Source organism: Macaca nemestrina, chromosome 13, assembly GCF_043159975.1.
Source record: "Macaca nemestrina isolate mMacNem1 chromosome 13, mMacNem.hap1, whole genome shotgun sequence".
Taxonomy (NCBI): Eukaryota; Metazoa; Chordata; class Mammalia; order Primates; family Cercopithecidae; genus Macaca; species Macaca nemestrina.
In genome coordinates, this window is record NC_092137.1 from 3925234 (window position 1) to 3944911 (window position 19678).

The 19678-nt window shown below is 43.4% G+C and overlaps 1 protein-coding gene across 9 annotated transcripts in view; it reads left to right on the forward strand.

Annotated features, from left to right (window-relative positions):
• The window catches only part of LOC105470445 (doublecortin domain containing 2C), a 142438-nt gene that overhangs the window by 75016 nt on the left and 47744 nt on the right, over positions 1-19678 (forward strand). For 2 of the 9 annotated variants that reach the window (XR_011611411.1, XR_011611413.1), the window contains 5 exons: positions 2947-3015; positions 9199-9240; positions 11552-11649; positions 12640-14457; positions 15609-15697. Coding sequence is in view for 4 of the 9 variants with exons in the window: in XM_071076171.1 (XP_070932272.1) it covers positions 2947-3015; positions 7778-7879 (171 nt within the window). In the remaining 5 variants the exon portion in view is untranslated. Of the gene's footprint in view, positions 1-2946; positions 3016-7777; positions 8356-9198; positions 9241-9390; positions 11261-11551; positions 11650-12639; positions 14458-15608; positions 15698-19678 lie in introns of those variants that run through there. The other 7 variants (XM_011722421.3, XM_071076172.1, XR_011611414.1 and 4 more) reach the window with 6 other exon arrangements.

Here is a 19678-nt window from a genome sequence, read left to right on the forward strand (position 1 = left end):
ATGCCCGGGTAATTTTTTGTGTTTAGTAGAGATGGGGTTTCACCATGTTGGTCAGGCTGGTCTCAAACTCCTGACCTCAGGTGATCCACCTGCTTCAGCCTCCCAAAGTGCTGGGATTACAGGCATGAAACACCACGCCTGGCCAAATGTGTTTTTTTTTTTTTTTTTTTTTTTCGGTGAGAAACAAGGTAGCGAGTGACTGTGAGCTCTGCAGCTGTGACTGTGGGCTAGGCAGCTGTGGCTGTGAGCTAGGCAGCTGTCAGGGTACAGGATAATATTTAATCTGTGCCATCTGCCCCTTCTTCATCATAGAAGGAGAGGTCCGTCCTCCCCTACCCATATCTCCCCTCCTCCCAGATGCTGGACCCTGTCCCGCTCAGAGCCTCTCAGGAACTCTGTGTCATCAACTGCTTAATAATTCTCTCTCTCTCTCCTTGGTGTCTTCAGCTTCTCCCATGCCCGAGTCCTTCTGGCTGGCATGTGAGCACGCTGAAAGCACTCGTGTTATGAGTAAAAACAACTCTGCCTTGGTCTCAGTCCTCTTTGAGCGTGTCTCTCTCCTTCACGCGTGGAGCTGATCTGCAGGGAGTGGCGTCTCCTCACTTTCTCCATCTTCTCCCCTCTTCTTTATCTCTTCAGGCTTCTGCCCACAGTGGCACAAAACAGCTCTTCCGCCCCATGCCACCAGACCCAACATGTTCCCCAGTTCTCATCGCACAGGACCTTCACCACCCATTGGCGCTCCCGGCCACTCTCTTTGCTTGCAATGCTCTCTTCTTTGGCAAGGGAATCTTGTCAAACGAGACTCCTGACTTCCCTTTTCCCTCTGGCCACTCGTTGATCTTCTGTTAGGCTTCTGGTCATCTCGCTGGCCATCAGATGCTGGCATTCAGCAAGGATGAGGGGTAGGGCATCTTCTCCTCTCACTCTGGACGTCCTCTCTATGTGATATAAAATTCTGTATCACCCCAGCGTCAGTGTCTGTGACCTCCAGGAATATATGCACATCTGCTGAATTAACACCTCCCGTAGATGTCCTAAGACACTGAAGCTCAGCAGAGTGAGAACACAACTCACAGTCTCCTTCCCCTGTCCTCAAACCTTCTTCTCTTCCTGTATCCATGCATGAATGACACCCCCATCCACTCCGTAAGACCAAAGAGAAACTGAAGAGGTATTCCTGAGACTGACCTCTTCACCTCTCCCACATCCAGATCATCTTGGACTCTGTAGTCTTACCTCCTAAATGTGTCGGAATCTCTGCACCCCTCTCTGCCTGTGTTACCATCGCTCTGGTCCTACTTAGCATCCTCTTCTGGTTAGATTGCTGCTGTCACTCCTGCTTTTCAGGCACTGATCCCCAGCAACTCTGAAGCTCAGTGCTTCTTCCTGCAGCAGGGCTGTGCACATGCTACTCCATGCGCCAGGCATGTTTTCCCATCTGTTTTTATATATTAACTTTGTTTCATCTTTCAGATCTTACAGTAACAGTCAATTACCAGAGGATATTTTTGTTGCTCTCCCATGTATGTTAAATACTATTACAGTCTCTTTCTGTTCCATGTACCTCTCCTTGTAGCACCTGTCACGGTTCTTTTGTTTGTGTGACTGTTTAATTAATATGTCTTCCCTATAAGGCTCTCAACTTCTTGAGGGCCTTGTTTGTACTCACAATCACTCGTGTCTTCTGGCATTGTGGTGTTCAGTATGGCAGGTGTCCTCTATATACTTGCTGAATAAATGAATGAATCAATGATTGACATCACCTCGACTATTCTTTAAAATAACATGTTTTTGATTGACATTATGTCGATTATTCTTTAAAATAATAAGTTGTTACAAAGCTTACTTTTTATGTGGTTTGAGCACTCCCTATAGAGTTTTATTCATTGTGACTGCTTTTCTACATAAGCTATAGGAAGATAATGCTCATGCAGGCTTGGTCTGAGTTTTCAGAGGGTCTGAGGTCTGGGCTGATGGGGTCGGCCATACTGAAGACATACCTACACGTCTGCCTCACCACGGAACCCTGTTCTTGCACATTCAAGATCAGCTGGCAGGAGCCGTTGGGTCTTTATGGCTCATTACTAATGGCAGTTCTTTTGCTCTGGTCACACAATGAGGATGCACTTCTCTAGCCACTTTGACTCAGGGTGGCCATGCCACCTGCCTTCCCTGATGACATGTGAGTGGTTCCAGGCAGGTGCATGAAGAGCCAGTGTGTGATTTCCCACACTGCATCTTCTCTTCCTTTGCAATCAGGAAGCAGGAGGCGCCGGGGCCTCCATCAGTGGGTTTTCTGAGTGGCTGTGGGGACGGGACGCCCCTGGCCGGCTGCAGTGCAGCACGCATACTTGGTTGGCTTGTTATTGCAGCCTCATCAGCCTGTCCTGACAGCTACAGAAATATAAAGGAAGTTTGTCCCAGAGAGTCTTTTCTTTGGCCACAGAACCACATTCTTCTCCCCAAGAGCAGAGAGAGGCTCCAGGACACAGATTAGGACAGATCCTTGTCTTCTGGCAGTGTGCCATGAAAACTAGGAAATAACCCTGGAGAGTGAGAACCCATTGCTGTATGAGGAGTGAGGTCAGGCAGGCTGTGGAGGGCGTCTGCTGACCAGGGAGCAGAGGGCCCTGGGTGGGGTCCTTACGGTGCCCCAAGAATTACAAAAGCACCTGCTGACCAGAGGCCTCTGGAGCACCCACGCCGCTCCTTATAAGAAAGAAGTTTCTCCAGCAATTTTACCAAGCAGGTTGACGTTTTGGTGGTGGAGCCAAACGCAAAAATGCGGAGTGGATGCCATTCTGTATTTGGAGAAACTGCAGTGACTTCCCCAGCTCTACCCGTAGAAGTGGTCTAGAAGGTCACACTATTTCACGTGCTCTCTGATTTTTTAAAGGAGTTCGACATAAGCAGTTGATAAAATGTCGTGTATTTTCTCCCCAGAGACAAGCTGAGATAGTTAAAGAAGATGAAGAGATACATGAGAACACCCCTGATTTTGAGGGCAACAAGGTGAGTTCATTTTATTTTGTGTTTAATGGCCTGGATCTAAGGCACCTAACACGCTGAACAGAGCTTACGTTTGGTGGTGAAAGGATCCGAGATCATGAGTCGGTTCCAAAGTACAAGCCAGCGTGGAATTGGAAGCGAGTGCATTTCCTAGGCAGCTGTGGACATGATCTCGTTTCCTGTGCCAGACAGTTACATGAGTCATTTTAATTGCATGTACACTTGTCCTAATTACTTTCCACTGTACTTCTAGTCACAGACCTAAAACCTTTTTCCCCAGGAAGTTTCAAGATGTACTTTTAGCAGGGAACGTCCAGGGAGGTGAAGGAAGGCAGCAGGTGTGCAGGTGGCTGTGTGGAGTGGACACCTGGGGCACTGACTGGCGTGGTTCGCAGTGTGGTGTCAGTAGCCAGTCCCTCCGGGGAGCACGAGGGTGAGGGTGTGCAGTGCTCGTGTGCAGATGGCGGTGGAAGCCAGCATGGGATGCTTGGCAGTGTGGATTCTCACTCGCTCTTCTTCCTCTTTGGATGTCCTGGAAACTTCCTCCATGCAGGGAGCGTGTGCCTGTGGTCCTCTATGAGATTATGCAACTTATTGTCCGCATAAAATACGTGGATCAGGAAAACAGAATTTACTTTAAATGCTCCATTTTTAGCTAAGAAGTAGACTTTGAGGACTTCGTTTTCAGAATTCTGTCTCTGGATCTTTATTTTTGTTTCAAGGTAATCTCTTGTTTTTAAGTTTGGCCACAGTCAGGAAGCTGTGTAAATTGATCATCACACAGGAGGCCGTGTAATGAGCTCCCGGATTCATTAAGTCTGAGAGATGCAATCTGAGTCTATCCTCCAGGGCTGTAAACAGGCGGGGACACTCGCCGCCCTGCCAGGAGTCACTTTTTTTTTTTTTTTTTTTTTTTGCTCTTAAACTTGCCCTGCAGCTTCCTGGCTGCCACCTCGAAGAAAGGGGAGGAGTGACCCCTAGGAAGCTTGTGCGCGGGTGCTGGAGCCACGCAGGTCACCCCCGGTGCTTGACACAGCTTGGAACAGGTGTTTGTTGGAAAGGATATGGGTCCTCAGGAAGTTAGTTCAGGTTTTTTAGAAAACACCAAAGCAGCTTCTGATCTAAAACAGTCAAAGAGGATACACTTGTAAAACAGCTCATTCTTCCTTCCTTATATTCCTGGATAGTTGTGGAAAGGTATCCTGTCTGTATCTGGATGAGTAGGGAAGACTGTTAGATGAAGAGCAAAGACAGTTTTTTATTTCTTTGGCATCCTCTGTCAAGGATAAGGGTGTGTTCTGAGAGCAGGAATGAGAATGCAGATGTTTGTCTCAGCGCATTAGGCTAAGAGGGGCAAACAAGCCACTGGCTTACCTTGCTTACCCTCCAGGAGAGGGTGCTGTTATGCAAATGGCATATTTCAATAGTGATATAACCTAGGCCCTCTGACTGCGGTGAGTTTATGCTCTCTCCTCAATGCCTTGTGCACACTGGTGGTTGAATTTGTCATCTGTGCTTCACTGACTTGTTATGGAAATCTACTCAGGCTGCTGAGGGGATCCATGCATATTAGTGACTTGCTAACAGCCAGTAGCAGATTTAATTTCTTAGAGTGAATCAAAATGTCTTTCTTAATGTAAGCACTATCACTGGAATTCAATGGCAAACCCAAGCACCTGGACCTTAGGTATCTGGGCCAAGGATCTAAGCTGCTGGGGAAAAAGGTGGTAGGGACAGCCAGAACTTGGCTTTTTTGCCCAAGCACTAATGACGGGAGACAGGACAGGGAGGGCTGGGCAGCACACGAAGGCATCCTGAGCTTCACCATGCACCAGGCACTGTCCAGCCGTTCCCATATACCTGGCCCCATCTCCACCGCACAGTCGCTCTCTAAGGAAGGCAGAATAAACAAGATTAAAAACAATGAGATGGGGAGTTTAGGTAGCTTGTCGGTGTCACGCAGGAGGTGATGGGGCTTGGATTGGAACCCTGTTTTGAGCGATTTCAAAGGCTGTGTTTTCTTCTTCCAGTGAACCGTGTTGGTTATATGTAACTTCCCAGAAGAGGCATTTTCTGTATCAGGCTTCACACTGTATCCCTCGTAGATACCGCTGCTTGGTTGGCATTACCTGCTGCTTCCAGGGGTGCAGGATGGCTCAAGTGTTTCAGTTCTAACAGCTCTGTCTTTGCTTCTAACATGACTGGAACAAAGCTTTGTTGATGTGAAGTAACCCATGGGGTTGAAGGTAATTGGCCCTAAAATTTGGCCCATGTTTTTGAGGGCTCAAGAAGAGCAAGCATTTTATATGCATTATAATAGCTGTAATAACAATTAAAAAGAAGCAGGACTCAATTAGCCCTTCCTGGCCAATAGGCCACAGTGAGCTAACCCTGCTCTCAATGAACTGTAGTTCACCTGGCATTGCATTTATACGTTCATGTGACAAATTAATCATATGACATTTATTTGATATTGATTATATTAAAATTTTTAGGCATAGGATTGCTGGCTTGACCTCCTCAAAGACCGAGGTTGTGCCCTGTCATCTTACGTGTCATTCAGTGTCTTATATACAGTAGGTGTATAATAAATATCTGTGGATTTGCTTTCAGTTGCCTATGATGAAGTTACTTAAATATGTAATCCTGGAGTAAAATGCTAATTACCTTGCAAAGTTGTAAGAAGACATATTATAAACTTTATTTATAAATATGTATTGTTCAGGCGCAGCGGCTCACGCCTGTAATCCTAGCAATTTGGGCGGCTAAGGCAGGAGAATCGCTTGAGGCCAGGAGTTTGAGACCAGCCTGGGAAACATAGTGAGACCCTGTTTCTACAAAAAATTAGCAAAACAAAAAAAGGTAGCCAGATGCAGTGGTGTGCACCTGCAGTCCCAGGTCCTTGGGAGGCCGAGGTGAGAGGATCGCTTGAGCCCAGGAGGTTGAGGCTGCAGTGAGCTACAATTGTGCCACTCCACTCCAGCCTGGGTGACAGAGAGAGACCCTGTCTAGAAAGAAAAATAACTACTACTCCTAGATATAGAAAATATTTCTGATGTTTGATCACAAAGATGTGTTATTTTTGTGGTAAAATACAGATGATTTTTGTGATAACATATAAAAACACGATTTGCCATTTAACCATTTTCAGTGTGCAGTTCAGTGGCATTAATCATGTTCTCCGTGTTGCACAGTCACGGCCACTGTCTAGTTGGACACCTTTTCATCTCCTCACACCGACACACTGTGCCAGCTCCCCGTCCTGCGCTAACTCCCTGTTCCATGCTTTGCCTAGCCCCAACGGCGTTGTCATTTGGAGCACTTAAAACAATCCCAGCCTGAAGGAGCTATTCAGATGCAGGTGTTGTGATGGGACCCTCTCCGTGCTGCAGCCCAGGGTGCCTGTATTTTACATGTATTTTACAATTGTGTATGTCAATAGCATGGAAGTGGGAGCAATCAAAATCCAAAGCAAAAATAGAACTGTGCTTTTGGATGACACTTCCTCATCCTCAGAATACTTTAAACGTGTTAATTATACACACGACAATTCTGACGATACTGGGCACTGTAATAACCTTTTTTCATCCTTAAAAATGGAATGTTATTAACATTAGAACACTGGGATTTTCTCCAGTTCTTTCTTTTTTATTTTTTTTGAGATGGAGTCTTGCTCTGTTGCCCAGGCTGGAGTGCAGTGGCGCGATCTCGGCTCACTGCAAGCTCCGCCTCCTGGGTTCACGCCGTTCTCCTGCCTCAGCCTCCCGAGTAGCTGGGACTACAGGCGCCCACCACCACGCCTGGCCAATTTTTTTGTATTTTTAGTAGAGATGGGGTTTCATTGTGTTAGCCAGGATGGTCTCGATCTCCTGACCTCATGATCCACCCGCCTTGGCTTCGCAAAGTGCTGGGATTACAGGCGTGAGCCACCTCGCCCAGCCTTCTCCAGTTCTTAGTGCTTGATTTGTTTGGACTCATTGGTTCTAAAACATCTTATGTGCAAGCAGCACTTTTTAATTTATGCTGCCTGCGAAGTTGTAAAGCAATGTGTAACGGTTTTGAAAAGGTTCGATCCCTTTCCGAAGCAATATGGAAAGTATGAATGGCAATGCCAAAAAAATATATCCATGGGCCATGTACACAGCGCTCTCTCCAAGGATGACATGAGCTTCCTATCCTTGAGAGTATCTCCGTGTGGTCTGTAGCCAGCTGTGAGGGATGCTTTAGAGAAGGGTTATGCATAGGAGTGGTCGGGCATCATGGCGCTCAGGTTTTTCTCTGATTCCTTGTTATCAACCTTTTTAATAGTATTTAGGTGTTTCCTACTTTTGAAAAAGCTGTCTAAAAATTTCATGGGTAATTTTGTGTATTCAATGAAGAGAGAGAGAGACAGGAAGAGGGAGCAGGAGATTGACTCTGATTTTGGGGTGATGATTTTCTCTTCCTCCAAGGGCATCCTGTGCACGTTCAGGCCTCTCTGGTGCTGTGCCCGATGCCTGCTGCGCCTCTGCCTTTCCAGCTCTCACCCACTTCCAGGGCTTGCCGCAGAGCCAGCCTCGTCCTTACAGCTCTCTGGATCCTTCTTCTCCAGGGAGCATCTCTTCCTCCGCTAACCTCCACTGGTATTTTGTTTGTCCTTTCTACGCCGCCCAAAGCACAATTTGGCTTTAGTTAGAGCTGTTTGTGTACGTCTACTGCCTCTTCTGAGTGATTCACATTTTCTGAAGGAAGAGTCTTGACTTAATTCATTTCGGTGTCATTTTAGTGCCTTTCATATCACCTTGCACACAGGAGACTCTGGAAGATATTAGGTGACCAGTGTGCGGCAGTGGAGGCAGCGTGGGGCATCGCAAGGCCTCTGGCCTGAGGCTGGAGTGTGGCCAAGCAGGAGCTGAGCGTGGCCCCAGTAGAGGGGACTAAAGATGAGGGTGGATATTCAGTGAGTCTCAAAAGGCTATGTCAGAAGAAGTAATTATCTCCAAAGCCTTAGTGTTTATCTACATGAAAATCAAACTTTTCTCTTTGGAAAATTTCATAAAGTCAAAAGCTAAACAAAATAAGAAAGTATTTGCAATACAAATCAAATGTTCTTGATTTACACAAGTCTCATAAATCATTAACACAAAGCCCAGTAAAAAGAAAGGCAAAGAAGACAAACAGGAAATTCACAAAGAGGAATACAGATTTCCAGAAGACATAAGGAAATATGTCCATATCATTCCTACTTAAACCAATGCAGATAATAAAAATGAGTTTTTTTTGTTGTTAAATCAAATTGACGATGTCCAGTGCTTAATAAATCCAGATTAGGGATTTGTTTTACAATATCCCTCCTGCAGGTAATTGAATACTATATTTTTATATTAATATAGATGCAGAAAAGCAGCAATGCTTCTTATTAGGGTTATGTATGAATCAATGCAGCCTTTGGAAAAGAGTTTTTTCTCTTTCTATTAAAATTAAACCTGTACTTTTCTTCAACCATTATTATCATAGCTAGGAATATCTTCTGCACATTTTTTAAACCATTATTATGATAGGAATATCTTATAAATATATTAATTAACAACTATTAATATTTGTTATATTAACATTCAATAAAGAGAGAGAGGACAGGAAGAGGGAGAGGGAGAAGGACTCTGATTTTGGGGTGATGATTTTCTCTTCCTCCAGGAGCATCCTGTGCACGTTATATTAATATACAAATATTAATATATTACAGTGTATTTATGACTATTAATAGAAACAAATGCAATGCTCATCCACAGGGTTGGTTGATTAGTGTTTTACCAATAGAATGGGATATAATACAGCTGTGAAAATAATTAGATAGACTCATACAGCTGAAGGATGGGAGCTCCAAGATGTTATATTAAGTAAAAAAAATCAAAGTGCAACAGAGGATACAGGTATGACATGCTGCCTTTTGCATAAGAATGATCAAAAAGACGTACATAAAAACAAAGAGTTTAGAATAGGAAACAAAATGGAAGGAAGTAGGAGGAACAGAGCCGCGAGTCGATAGTGAGGATGAGGCTTGAGGCTTTACACCAAGCTCCTGAATGATGTTTATGAGAAAGAATTTGACCTCCCCGAGAAGTTGAGTAGAGGCGGGGGAGATTAAGGATTTGTTTTACAACATCCTTCTTGCAATAGTTGATTCCTATATTTACTTTTTAATACTAGGATAAAGAAGATGCAAGGCTTTGTGAAGACATTGAAAGAAAGGTTTGTATCAACAACAAATACTGTAGTTTTGCGTTTTCTACTCTGAAGACAGACCTAACAGGAGAATCCACGGATCCCCAAATCTTGTCAGGTGCTTTTTAGGAATGTAACTTTTTTGCGTCTGTCATACACCGTAGCTCTGTTTTCCAGAGTTAGAAAACCAGCTTGGAGGAAAAGAAGCAAATCACGGCCTTTCACATAGGTGGATGGATCCTTGGGAAAGGCAAGTAAGAACCAGGAGTGGAAAGTGCTGTAGGGCGGTGCGTGGCTGGCGTCTGAAGGTGCAGCATTTATGACTGCCTGGAAAACCTGGAAAACATGTGTGAATTGTCTGCCAGCTACACCTGTAGTCACTCACTTAGGTTTTCCAGGCAGTCATAAAAGCTGCACCTTCAGACGCCAGCCATGAAGCTAAGGATGAATGCGCTTGCCTGGCGAGCACAAGGGAGTGGGGGACTCACAGCCCTGGGGAAAGCGGATGTGTAACTGGGCCGGGGACCCCACCTGGCAGCGGAAGGTGCTTCCCTCTAGAAGCGCTGCTCTCCCAGCAGGACTGAGTTCTCATCCTAAGTTGGTAGATGACTAAGTGATGATAGTGGTTTTTGTCTGAGTGTGTCAAGTTTCATTTATTTAGTCTTTAGTTTTCCTAGACTCCTGAGCACTCCGCAAAGGACGTGAGCCCTGAGTGATGACACTTGGGGAGGTCAACCTAACCGAAGCCAGCGTCTGCACACCTCGGGGACTTGAATCGGCTCCGCCTGGCTTTGGCTGCTGCAGTACCTGCCAGATGTGTGGCTTCGGAAACAATCCTTAAAACCTGATTGCCTCAGTTTCCTCCTCTATTCAAAGTTTATCTGTCCACTTGTTTATAACAAAATCAACCTCCAGGAGAGAATATGTGTAAAGTCTGCTTAGCGTTACTACTTTTATTCTTATTATTAGCAATAGCTGACTTGCAAAATATTCCTGACCATATTATGGGGGAGGGGAACACGTGTGAGTTGTGTCCTGCCCATGCACGGAGCCTGTGGTATGGGTGTGTCCCCATCGTGCAGTGAGACTCTCCTGCAGATGTGTCCCCCAGTGCACGGAGCCTTTCATGTGGGTGTGTCCTGCCCGGGCACGGAGCCTCTCGTGTGGGTGTGTCCTGCCCGGGCACGGAGCCTCTCGTGTGGGTGTGTCCTGCCCGGGCACGGAGCCTCTCGTGTGGGTGTGTCCTGCCCAGGCACGGAGCCTTTGGTGTGGGTGTGTCCCCCCATTCACAGAGTCTCTCGTGTAGGTGTGTCCCGCCCGAGCCCAGAGCCTCTGGTATGGGTGTGTCCTGCCCAGGCAGGGAGCCTCTGGTGCGGGTGTGTTCCACCCATGTATGGAGCCTCTGTGTGGATGTACAGGCAGCCTTGTGGCTGGAAGACCACTAAATTCCTGTAAGAGCTTTCCCACTAACTTGCTAGGTGTCCTTTGTTAAGTAACTTGATTGATTCAATCAACAATCATTTTACATGTTTATAGGTTTGCTTACTTTACTTTTCAAGAATCAATGAGACAATGGTTTGGAAAGTTCCTGAAAAGTATAGCATATCTATGTTGAAAATGTGTTTATATTATTTGTATTTGAGCTAGATAATGAAAGTTTTTGTTCCTCAGCTTGACATTAGACACTTGGTTTTCCCCACTCTTAACTCCCGTGTTAAAATCAGTGTAATCCATTCTGTTATGTGGCGTTCCATCCTCTGGAACTCGCTACAGCCAACCTGACCGCACATGATTGGGAATCAATAATGTGTGTTCATGGCGATGTCCCTGTAAGCATAAATCATATCTGTTTTGAATGCCAAGTAATTCTTTGGAGCATTTATCACTTGTTTGGCATACATGTTACTCTTTTAAAGGGAATATTTTACCAAACACAATGGAATGAAAAGAATGCGAATCTGGCCGCATGCAAACTGTGCGCAGATAGTTTCATTTCTCCGAACCTTGGTTTCCTTATCTGTGAAACAGATAATTTCCAACTTGCGAAGTGAGTGTAAAGATTAGAAGTATTTAAAAGTGCCTTACTCAGTGGTCTGGGGTTAAATGCTATCTACTGTTGTTGTTATTATTCTGTAATTTAATCATGACTCCAATGGAGGTCTAAAGTCTTTGAAAGTAGGAATGAGATTTTACTCATATTTGCACTTTTCTCAGCATCAGGCATGCGCAATGCCTTATAGTAGACTACATATATATATATATATATATATATATATATATATATATATATATATTTTATTTATTTATTTTTGAAATGGAATCTCTCTCTGTCACCCAGGCTGGAGTGCAGTGGCACTATCTCGGCTCACTGCAAGCTCCGCCTCCCGGGTTCAAGCGATTCTCCTGCCTCAGCCTCCAAAGTAGCTGGGACTACAGGTGCCCACCACTACGCTGGCTAATTTTTAGTATTTTTAGTAGAGACGGGGTTTCACCATGTTAGCCAGGATGGTCTCGATCTCCTGAGCTCATGATCTGCCCGCCTCGGCCTCCCAAAGTGCTGGGATTACAGGCATGAGCCACCGTGCCCAGCCTATTAATTATATTTTTAAATGAAATTTTCTCCTCTGATACCTCACACTAGTTTAAAACTTAATACTTTGTTAAACTGTAAACAGTTTGTGTTGGTTGTAGACTTATTAGAAAATGCAGATAAGAAAAAAATTAGAAAGTGAAAACCCTGAATTCCTCTGCTCAGAGTCTGTTCTCACTTTTGTGCATGTTCTTCAGGACTGTTCTCCATTTTAAGTTTCCTTTTTGTGTAGAGTATTAAGAAGGTCAGAACTTGTCAAATAATAGAAAATTCTATTTTAAGAAATACTATGAATCAGTATTGAGGATATTTTCAACATTTTAGGCTTTTTTCTCAGTCTACTTCAGAATGTTGATTTTATTTATTTGAAATCGATTTAAACGTTTTTGAGCAGAGCTGCCATCACTTTAAAAACAGCAACAACAAAGCAACAGGCATCATGGACTTATGAGGAATTTTCCCAGAGCTGTGTTGCAAGTGTGGCTTCCTGGATGTCATCTGCTCTGAGTATTTGATCTCAAATCAGAATTTAAAAAGGAAATTTCAGTTTTTCTTCAGCAACAAATGTTCAATTTGATTTCTCATTGGCTATTTTTTTTGACGCTAATGAGAAATAGATTTAAGAGAAGAAAAGTAAACAGACTGAATATTTTATCCACTAATAGATTTTAAAATGTAAACTACAATTTTAAATCATGAATCTAGGTGTTGAACTATTCTACTTCCATCCTGTATTGGGCACATAGTAACTTTCTGAAATATGACAGCAACAAAGAGCATTCAGAATACACCGGGTGTGCAGTTTGCTGTTTTCATTTTGTGTTTTTGCATCATAGATTGTAATATGAACATCTCGGTCACTTCCGACGGCCAAGCAGCACGACAGGATGCTGTAGTGACAAGTTCCAGGTGCAACGTGTATGAGAAGATAATTGTGACCTTTTTTTTTCCCAAAGGCTTCAAAAATCAAGTATAATTTTGATCAACAATAAATGTGCTATTAGTTAAAAAAAAGTACCTAAGATTTTTAGTATTTATAGTCATCGATTTGTGAAATGGTCTATCACCTTTTAAAGGAGTACTTTGTAAGTTTCATGACAGTGTTATGCATGATCATATCAAAGCAAAGTCCTTTTAAATGCATATTGGAGGCAACATTCAAAGCCTGTTAACATCCTTTGTTAAATGTTTTTCTTCCTTTCTTCTGTTTCCCTCCCTTCCTTCTTTTCCTCTCTTCCTTCCCTCCCTTCCTCCCTCCCTGCCTTCCTCCCTTCCTCCCCCCAACCCTCTTCTCTCTCTCTTTCTTTTTCTGAGACAGGGTCTTCCTCTGTCACCTGCAAGCTCTGCTTCCCACGTTCAAAAGATCTCATGCTTCAGCTAACTGAGTAGCTGGGATTACAGGCATGGTACGCGTGCCACCACACACAGCTAACTTTTTTTTTTTTTTTCGTAGTTTTAGTAGAGAGGGTTTCACCATGTTGGCCAGGTTGATCTCGAACTCCTGACCTCAAGTGATCCACCCACCTCGGCCTCCCAAAGTGCTGGGATTACAGACGTGAGCCACTCTGCCTGGCCAAATTGTTTTCAATGTGATAGAAAAATAGTGGGTTTTGTCTGCCCTTGAAACATTTATATTTTAGCCTATTGGAGAAACAAGAGTGAAAAACTGCCAAGCACCACACAAAACTCCATGTGGAATCCAGAGACCCTTTTCCTGCCCTGATTTCCAGACTTCCTTTGAACTGAGGACTGGCTCCTATGCTTCTCTTGAAGAAATGGCTTACAGTAAATAGTACCAATTCTCATCATTGCTCAACTTTATACTGTATTTATTTATATTTATGACTTGATCCTTCATTCTTTTTCTAATGCCATGCCTCTAATTGTTCTGTGAGTCACCTCTTTCAAGAAGCAATTACCCATTCTGGTCATCTCTTAATGCTCTCAGCCTTCAGGAAGCATGCTATTATAATCATGTCATTTCCAAATACTTTGCCTTTTTCCAATTATCCCCCAAGTGATTTTGTGTTTGCATTCAAGTTTTCAACAACTCTCCATTGGATGGTTAATTCTTTTCCTATTAAATGCTCATTTCTTTATGTATGGAGCACATCCTCTGCTTATATGTCTCCTCCCTCCCTGTCCAGGGGTACTCACTGCTCAAAATTTCTTAACTAACTAAGCCTGGGCCTTATAGGATTAAAGAAAGAGAGATTTGATCCTCTTGTAGCTTTTAGGCTTTGATATTTCATGTTGTTGAAAACTAGGAAATTTTTGACTTTGGGTGGAGTCAGAATGACAAGAACATAAGAAAATAGAACACAGTGGGTAACTTTAGAACAGTAGTTATAGAACAGGAGTTATCTATGATCGATTAACGCTATGTGCTGCTGTGTGCTTGTTTTCCTACAACAAAAAGAGAATCATGTCTATTTTGCTTTTTAATCTTCTTGTCTTTATGACTGCACCCCAAATCATAGTGTGCTTAGAAATTCATTGAGGATTGAAATCCACCAGACTGACGAAGGGTCTTGAAGGAGACAGGTCTTCCCAAGGAGTCTCCTCGTGCTTCGGGTGCTCTGCGGAAGCTGAGCAACTGTGCGCCTTCTGCCAGGGTTTACCCAGAATGCCCCAGATGAGATCAGGTGAAAAAAGTGAGTAGTTGATGTGCTATTAGCTATTAGACAAGTGATAAAATAGTGCGGCCTCTTTAAATGATCAAAGTAGTGGTTTATATTGATTGACATAAACAATATTTAAATGATTTAACATGCTTAAGACACGCTAAGCTCAGAACATCAGCCATTTTCCATCGCCTGCAGCTACTGATGAAAACACTGTTTCAGCGTCTTACCGAAGTGATGTGCATCCACAAATCCCTAACAGGCATCTCCTTTCCTTGTGTGCTTTCTCAGTCAACCAGCGGAGGGTTTTCATTTAATTAACATTGCCAGAAATGCCAATAAAATCAGGATCCAGCCTTGTCTCTGACTCAGGATTTTTGTGACAAAATGAAAATGGCATTGATTCATTAATAGATTTTTAAAATTCATTGCCTGCCCAGTATCTTTACTGTTTTTTCTCTTTATTATGTTGATACCACTCCATCACCACAGCTAAGTCTTTTATTGCTTCTTTAAGAGACAAGGTCAATAGTGATCAACATTGGAGTCTCAAAAATGAAGTGTAAGGTCATCAGTAATACTCAGTGGGGTTGTGGTGAAATATTAAGCAATGAAACTTTTAGAAAATTATGTGGTTCTAGGCCGGGCGCGGTGACTCACGCCCATAATCCCAGCACTTTGGGAGGCCCAGGCGAGTGGATCACGAGGTAAGGAGATCGAGACCATCCTGGCTAACACTGTGAAACTCCGTCTCTACTAAAAATATAAAAAAAAATTAGGCGTGGTGATGGGTGCCTGTAGTTCCAGCTACTCAGGAGGCTGAGGCAGGAGAATGGCATGAACCCAGGAGGCGGAGCTTGCAGTGAGCCGAGATCGCACCACTGCACTCCAGCCTGGGTGACAGAGCGAGACTCCATCTCAAAAAAAAAATTATGTTGTTCTAGAAGTAGAAAACTTGGATCCCTCTATCCCTCTCTACATAGGAGATTCATTTGGACTCAAATAATAGAAGAAAGATTTTCACTTAAAAACAGAAAAGATGCTCTGGGCAATGCTCTTCATTAATAAAACACAAGGTATTGCATTGGCGTTTTGTAAGGGACAGTCATGGATGAACCAGTCTGCCTTTTCATATGGTGGGCTCCATGGAAACACTTTCGTTGTATTCATGACAATTTTAGAAATCACAACTTGGGTCCTGAAGAAAGAAATGAAATGGTTCCAGTCTAGCCTGGAGAGGGAGCAAGCGAACAAAGACCAGCGGATGCAGGTCAGTTTTCGCCACCTTGCCTTCCATCTCGGAAGCTTCCCTACTTTCTTCCTGGTTGCTCGGCTGAGGACTCAAATTCTCATCCTCTTTCCCTCTCCCCAGTGGGCTTGGATTTGCTTCCCAGCTCTCCTGGGGGCCTCTCCAGCACTGTGGTGTTTGCAGTGGCCTGGGCGTCATGCCAAGGCTGGGCCAGCGCCCTTCCTCCCCTCCCACTGGCAGAATGTCTTCCCCTCCAAGCTGCCCTCTGGACAGACTGCGGGATCCAGGCAGTGCTCTCATGACACACCGCCTCAGGGCATTCTCTGCCCCTCTGATATGTTCTAACTTATTTTTGACCTTGACAGTGAAAAGGAAAGGAGATGAGATGGAGTGGGTGTTCAGGAAGCACCCAATTCCTCATAGCCTTTGTTTGGTCATTCATTTATTAGTTCATTTTTTAAAAAATTCACCAGTTATCCACAATATTATCTGTTAAAGAAAATTGTTTTTAAGCAGATAGACAAAATTCTTACTTTGGGACATCTGCTATGACCTAGACAAAGAACAGCGATGGGATTTTGCTGTGAGCAAACTCTTAATTAAAAGTGTCAGTGTAGGTATCTCCCATGGGGTGAGAGGACATTAAAGTAGTTCCTAGAACTTGATGCCTGCCTTGTAATGCCTAAGCAGCAGGAATAGGCCCTGAAGAAAACAGAAACAGTCCCTGCTAGTTCAGCTGGATGGTCTCCTCTGAGCTGTGCATCCAGTCCCTGGCGTCTGGAGCTTCAGATTCCATTTCTTTTCTCCACGAGTGGCCCCTTGTCCCACTTCTGTTGGCCTCAGGTTGGTGGGTGTTTATTAAAATATGGCCACATAATGCACAAGCTATTGTAGTCACAAAAAGAAAGCATGTTATTGTATTTACTTGGTTTTCCCCATGAGTTACAGAGATGCTATCTGTAACTTTTAAAATATATGAATTATTTCAAATTATAATTGTACATATAGTCAATTTATGATGTTTCTGCAAGATACCAAACAAGCTGGAGTTTAGGTTATGGAAACTTAGACATGGTTGTAAATATAAATTTTGGACACAAAAAGTAACATTTCAAATTTTCATTTCTGGGAAGGCTTAAAGAGAAATCCTTATTGGTTGCCTACACCACACTCTGTGAAGGTACTTTTAGGGGAATTTATTACTTGGTCACCCTAAATTGACAGCCATATTTTGGAGAAAAATGTGTCTTCTCCGATGAGTAATTTAAGGAAAGAAAATCAAACGTGAAGAGGAAAGGGGCTTGAAAGTCCACAGGCACTTTGAATTGACAAATGAGATTGTTCAGGGGCCTTTTTTCTTCATATCTTCAGGGAACCTGGCAGCTTTTCCCCAAGAGAAAGCCAGTGTGAGAAGCAGTTGGGATTTGTGATTCTGAACTGAGATTCACTGTTCAGATTGCGTGGAGATTCCATCCATAAGGCCATATAATTTCCGTTCATGGCAAGGCATTTGTTTCTTGTTTGTTCATCTTCAGGATTTGTCTTCATTGATCTTTGAAGGAGGGGCATCCATGGCGTTGCAAAAAAGAGTTCCATAAATACAAACTCACATTTTCTGCTTGTAAATAGAATAAGCAGAAAAAGACAGGCCTTAAAAAAAGTTGTAGAATACCCAAACACAAATTTACACCTTGACTTACACTTAAGAATACATTTCACAAATTGGTAACTATTGTAGGCACAGATTGCATGTGAACTTAACAAGCCGTCTGCATAGTTGGGATGGGCGAAAATGCTCCTAAACGTCCTTCGGTGCCGCCTTCTGCACCTGAAGCCTGTGCAGCGTTCTTGCCACATGACCTTGTCACTGCTGTCCAAATATGTGTCACATACTCCGTGCACCTGCAGCTGACAAATGCGCCTGTGCAGAGGGGCTGGCTCCTGTCCCGCCGTCCGTCAGCAGAACGGACTGAGTCTGTGGGATCTTACAATTCTGAGCCAGAAACACCACTGGAAATTCTTCCTCTCCAGTGCTTTTGTATGAGTGGAGGGGAAATGGAAGCATCTCTTTGCTAATATCAATACTATAATTTAAAAATATTCAGTCATTTCTCTCTTACAATAGAAATGCTTTAAATGAATTCCAAATAGCAGGCATCCAGTGCCTATCAGGCATGCCACACTCTGTGCCGAGTTCAGACACAGTGAGACGCAGCAAGGTGTAGACCAGGTCACTGCATCTAGACTGCTGCTCTCCTCAGAGATAAGAGGCTGTGCAGAAAGGTGGTGGATGTGGGGGTAGAGGCCAGGTCATGGGCAAGGGGGCTTGAAGCATATTTTTAATGTAATCTTTCTATTTTTGCTTGTGATATATAAAAATCTCATGTAAACATATACTTGAAAAAGAGAGGAATATTTTCATAGACTTTGTTGATAATTGTGGATATTATTTGGTACCACACCAAAACTTGACAAGTGATAGTTTCTTAAAGGTTAGTTACAATGTGGAATCAGAACCCGTATCAATGAACTTTTTATTCCCTGTTACATTAAAATCTATTATTATAGTCTGTACTTTGAATGCATTTTTACCCATGTAGTATTTTGCAACATGATGCTTTGGTCATTTGGAAAATATTGGTTCATTGAGTTATGCAAATGTTCAATGAGTTATGCAAATGTATGACACATTTAATTATACAATATTAAAATCACATGCATTAATATTTTCATCAACATCTTTAGAAAAGACTTTTAGTATTGGGACACTGTCAAACACACATGCATGTTTTGAAAATTTGAAGTTTTTTGAATGCTCAAATTTGATTGCTCAACCCAAATACTCTCAGTTGCTTTTGTAAACATAACAGCCTCATTCTGAGAAAATGCCTGCCAACCACCCAAGAATTAGTAACTATAGTTTGTAGGTTACTTGTTCTTTCAAGTGAAGTAGTTCCATGAAACAAGTGTCTAGTTCAGCTTGCAATGTGCACAATCACATAAGTGCTTTTTCTTGAGATAATTGTTGGCTTCAGTGCATACCAGAAGTGCTTCATGAGTTCTTCTCATTTCCTTACACGGGATATTACAAAGGTCATGTGCTCAAGGTCAGTGTTGAATAACATTCATAATTTTCATTCCTTCATGAAGGACATTTGAGGTGACATTGGCATTTTCTCAAACGCTGCAAGTGTGTTGAAGTGAGTGACTTGGTGGCAGTGAGTACGGCTGGGAGCAGGGGCTTTGATTAGTCCTCAGGCGCCCATAGCTTTACCTGCCATTGTTTTTGTAGCATCAATGCAAATGCCACACAGGGAAAGAGACAAATGACTCTTAGTACTATCATGAGCATAGTTTCGACCTCACTGATCCCTGGAAGGTTCTACAGAACCCCAGGAATGCATGACCACCTTTTGGGAAGTTGTGCATGAGATGAGGATAGTGGTGATAGCATTTACGTTCACAGAACAAAAACAGTTCACTTTCAGCAACGGTCTTGCATCCCAATAGGACTCATTGAAGGAGGAGTTCCTCAAGCTCCTGCTGATATCCTAGAGTACCAGGTTGTGGACAGAGGTATTGCAGAGCAGGGCGAGAGCAGGTCTGTGCTGCTCCTTGGCTGTGTGACCTAAGTACATAACCTGTCCCAGGCCATGGCTTTCTCAATCTTCTGCAAGGGTGACAGCACCCTGAAGGGCTACTGGGAGGGGTGCATAAGATGAATCCGTGGTGAGTGCCGGGCACAAAGGAGAACTCAGTCATCATTAACTGTTGTCATTGTTTGAGAAATGACAAGAGAAAATATTAGAAGTCGAACACAGTTCTTAATGTTTATGAATCAGAAATTAAGAAGAAAAACATCTCTAAAACTGTGTCACAACAGTAGAAAAATGACAGCTGTATTTATATGTTTAGGACAAAAGGGATCAAATCCCTGTGGAAAGCTGTGTCCACTTAGCCTCAGAGTCTTGGCCTGGGTGCCTCCTGGCCCGGAGCCCAGCA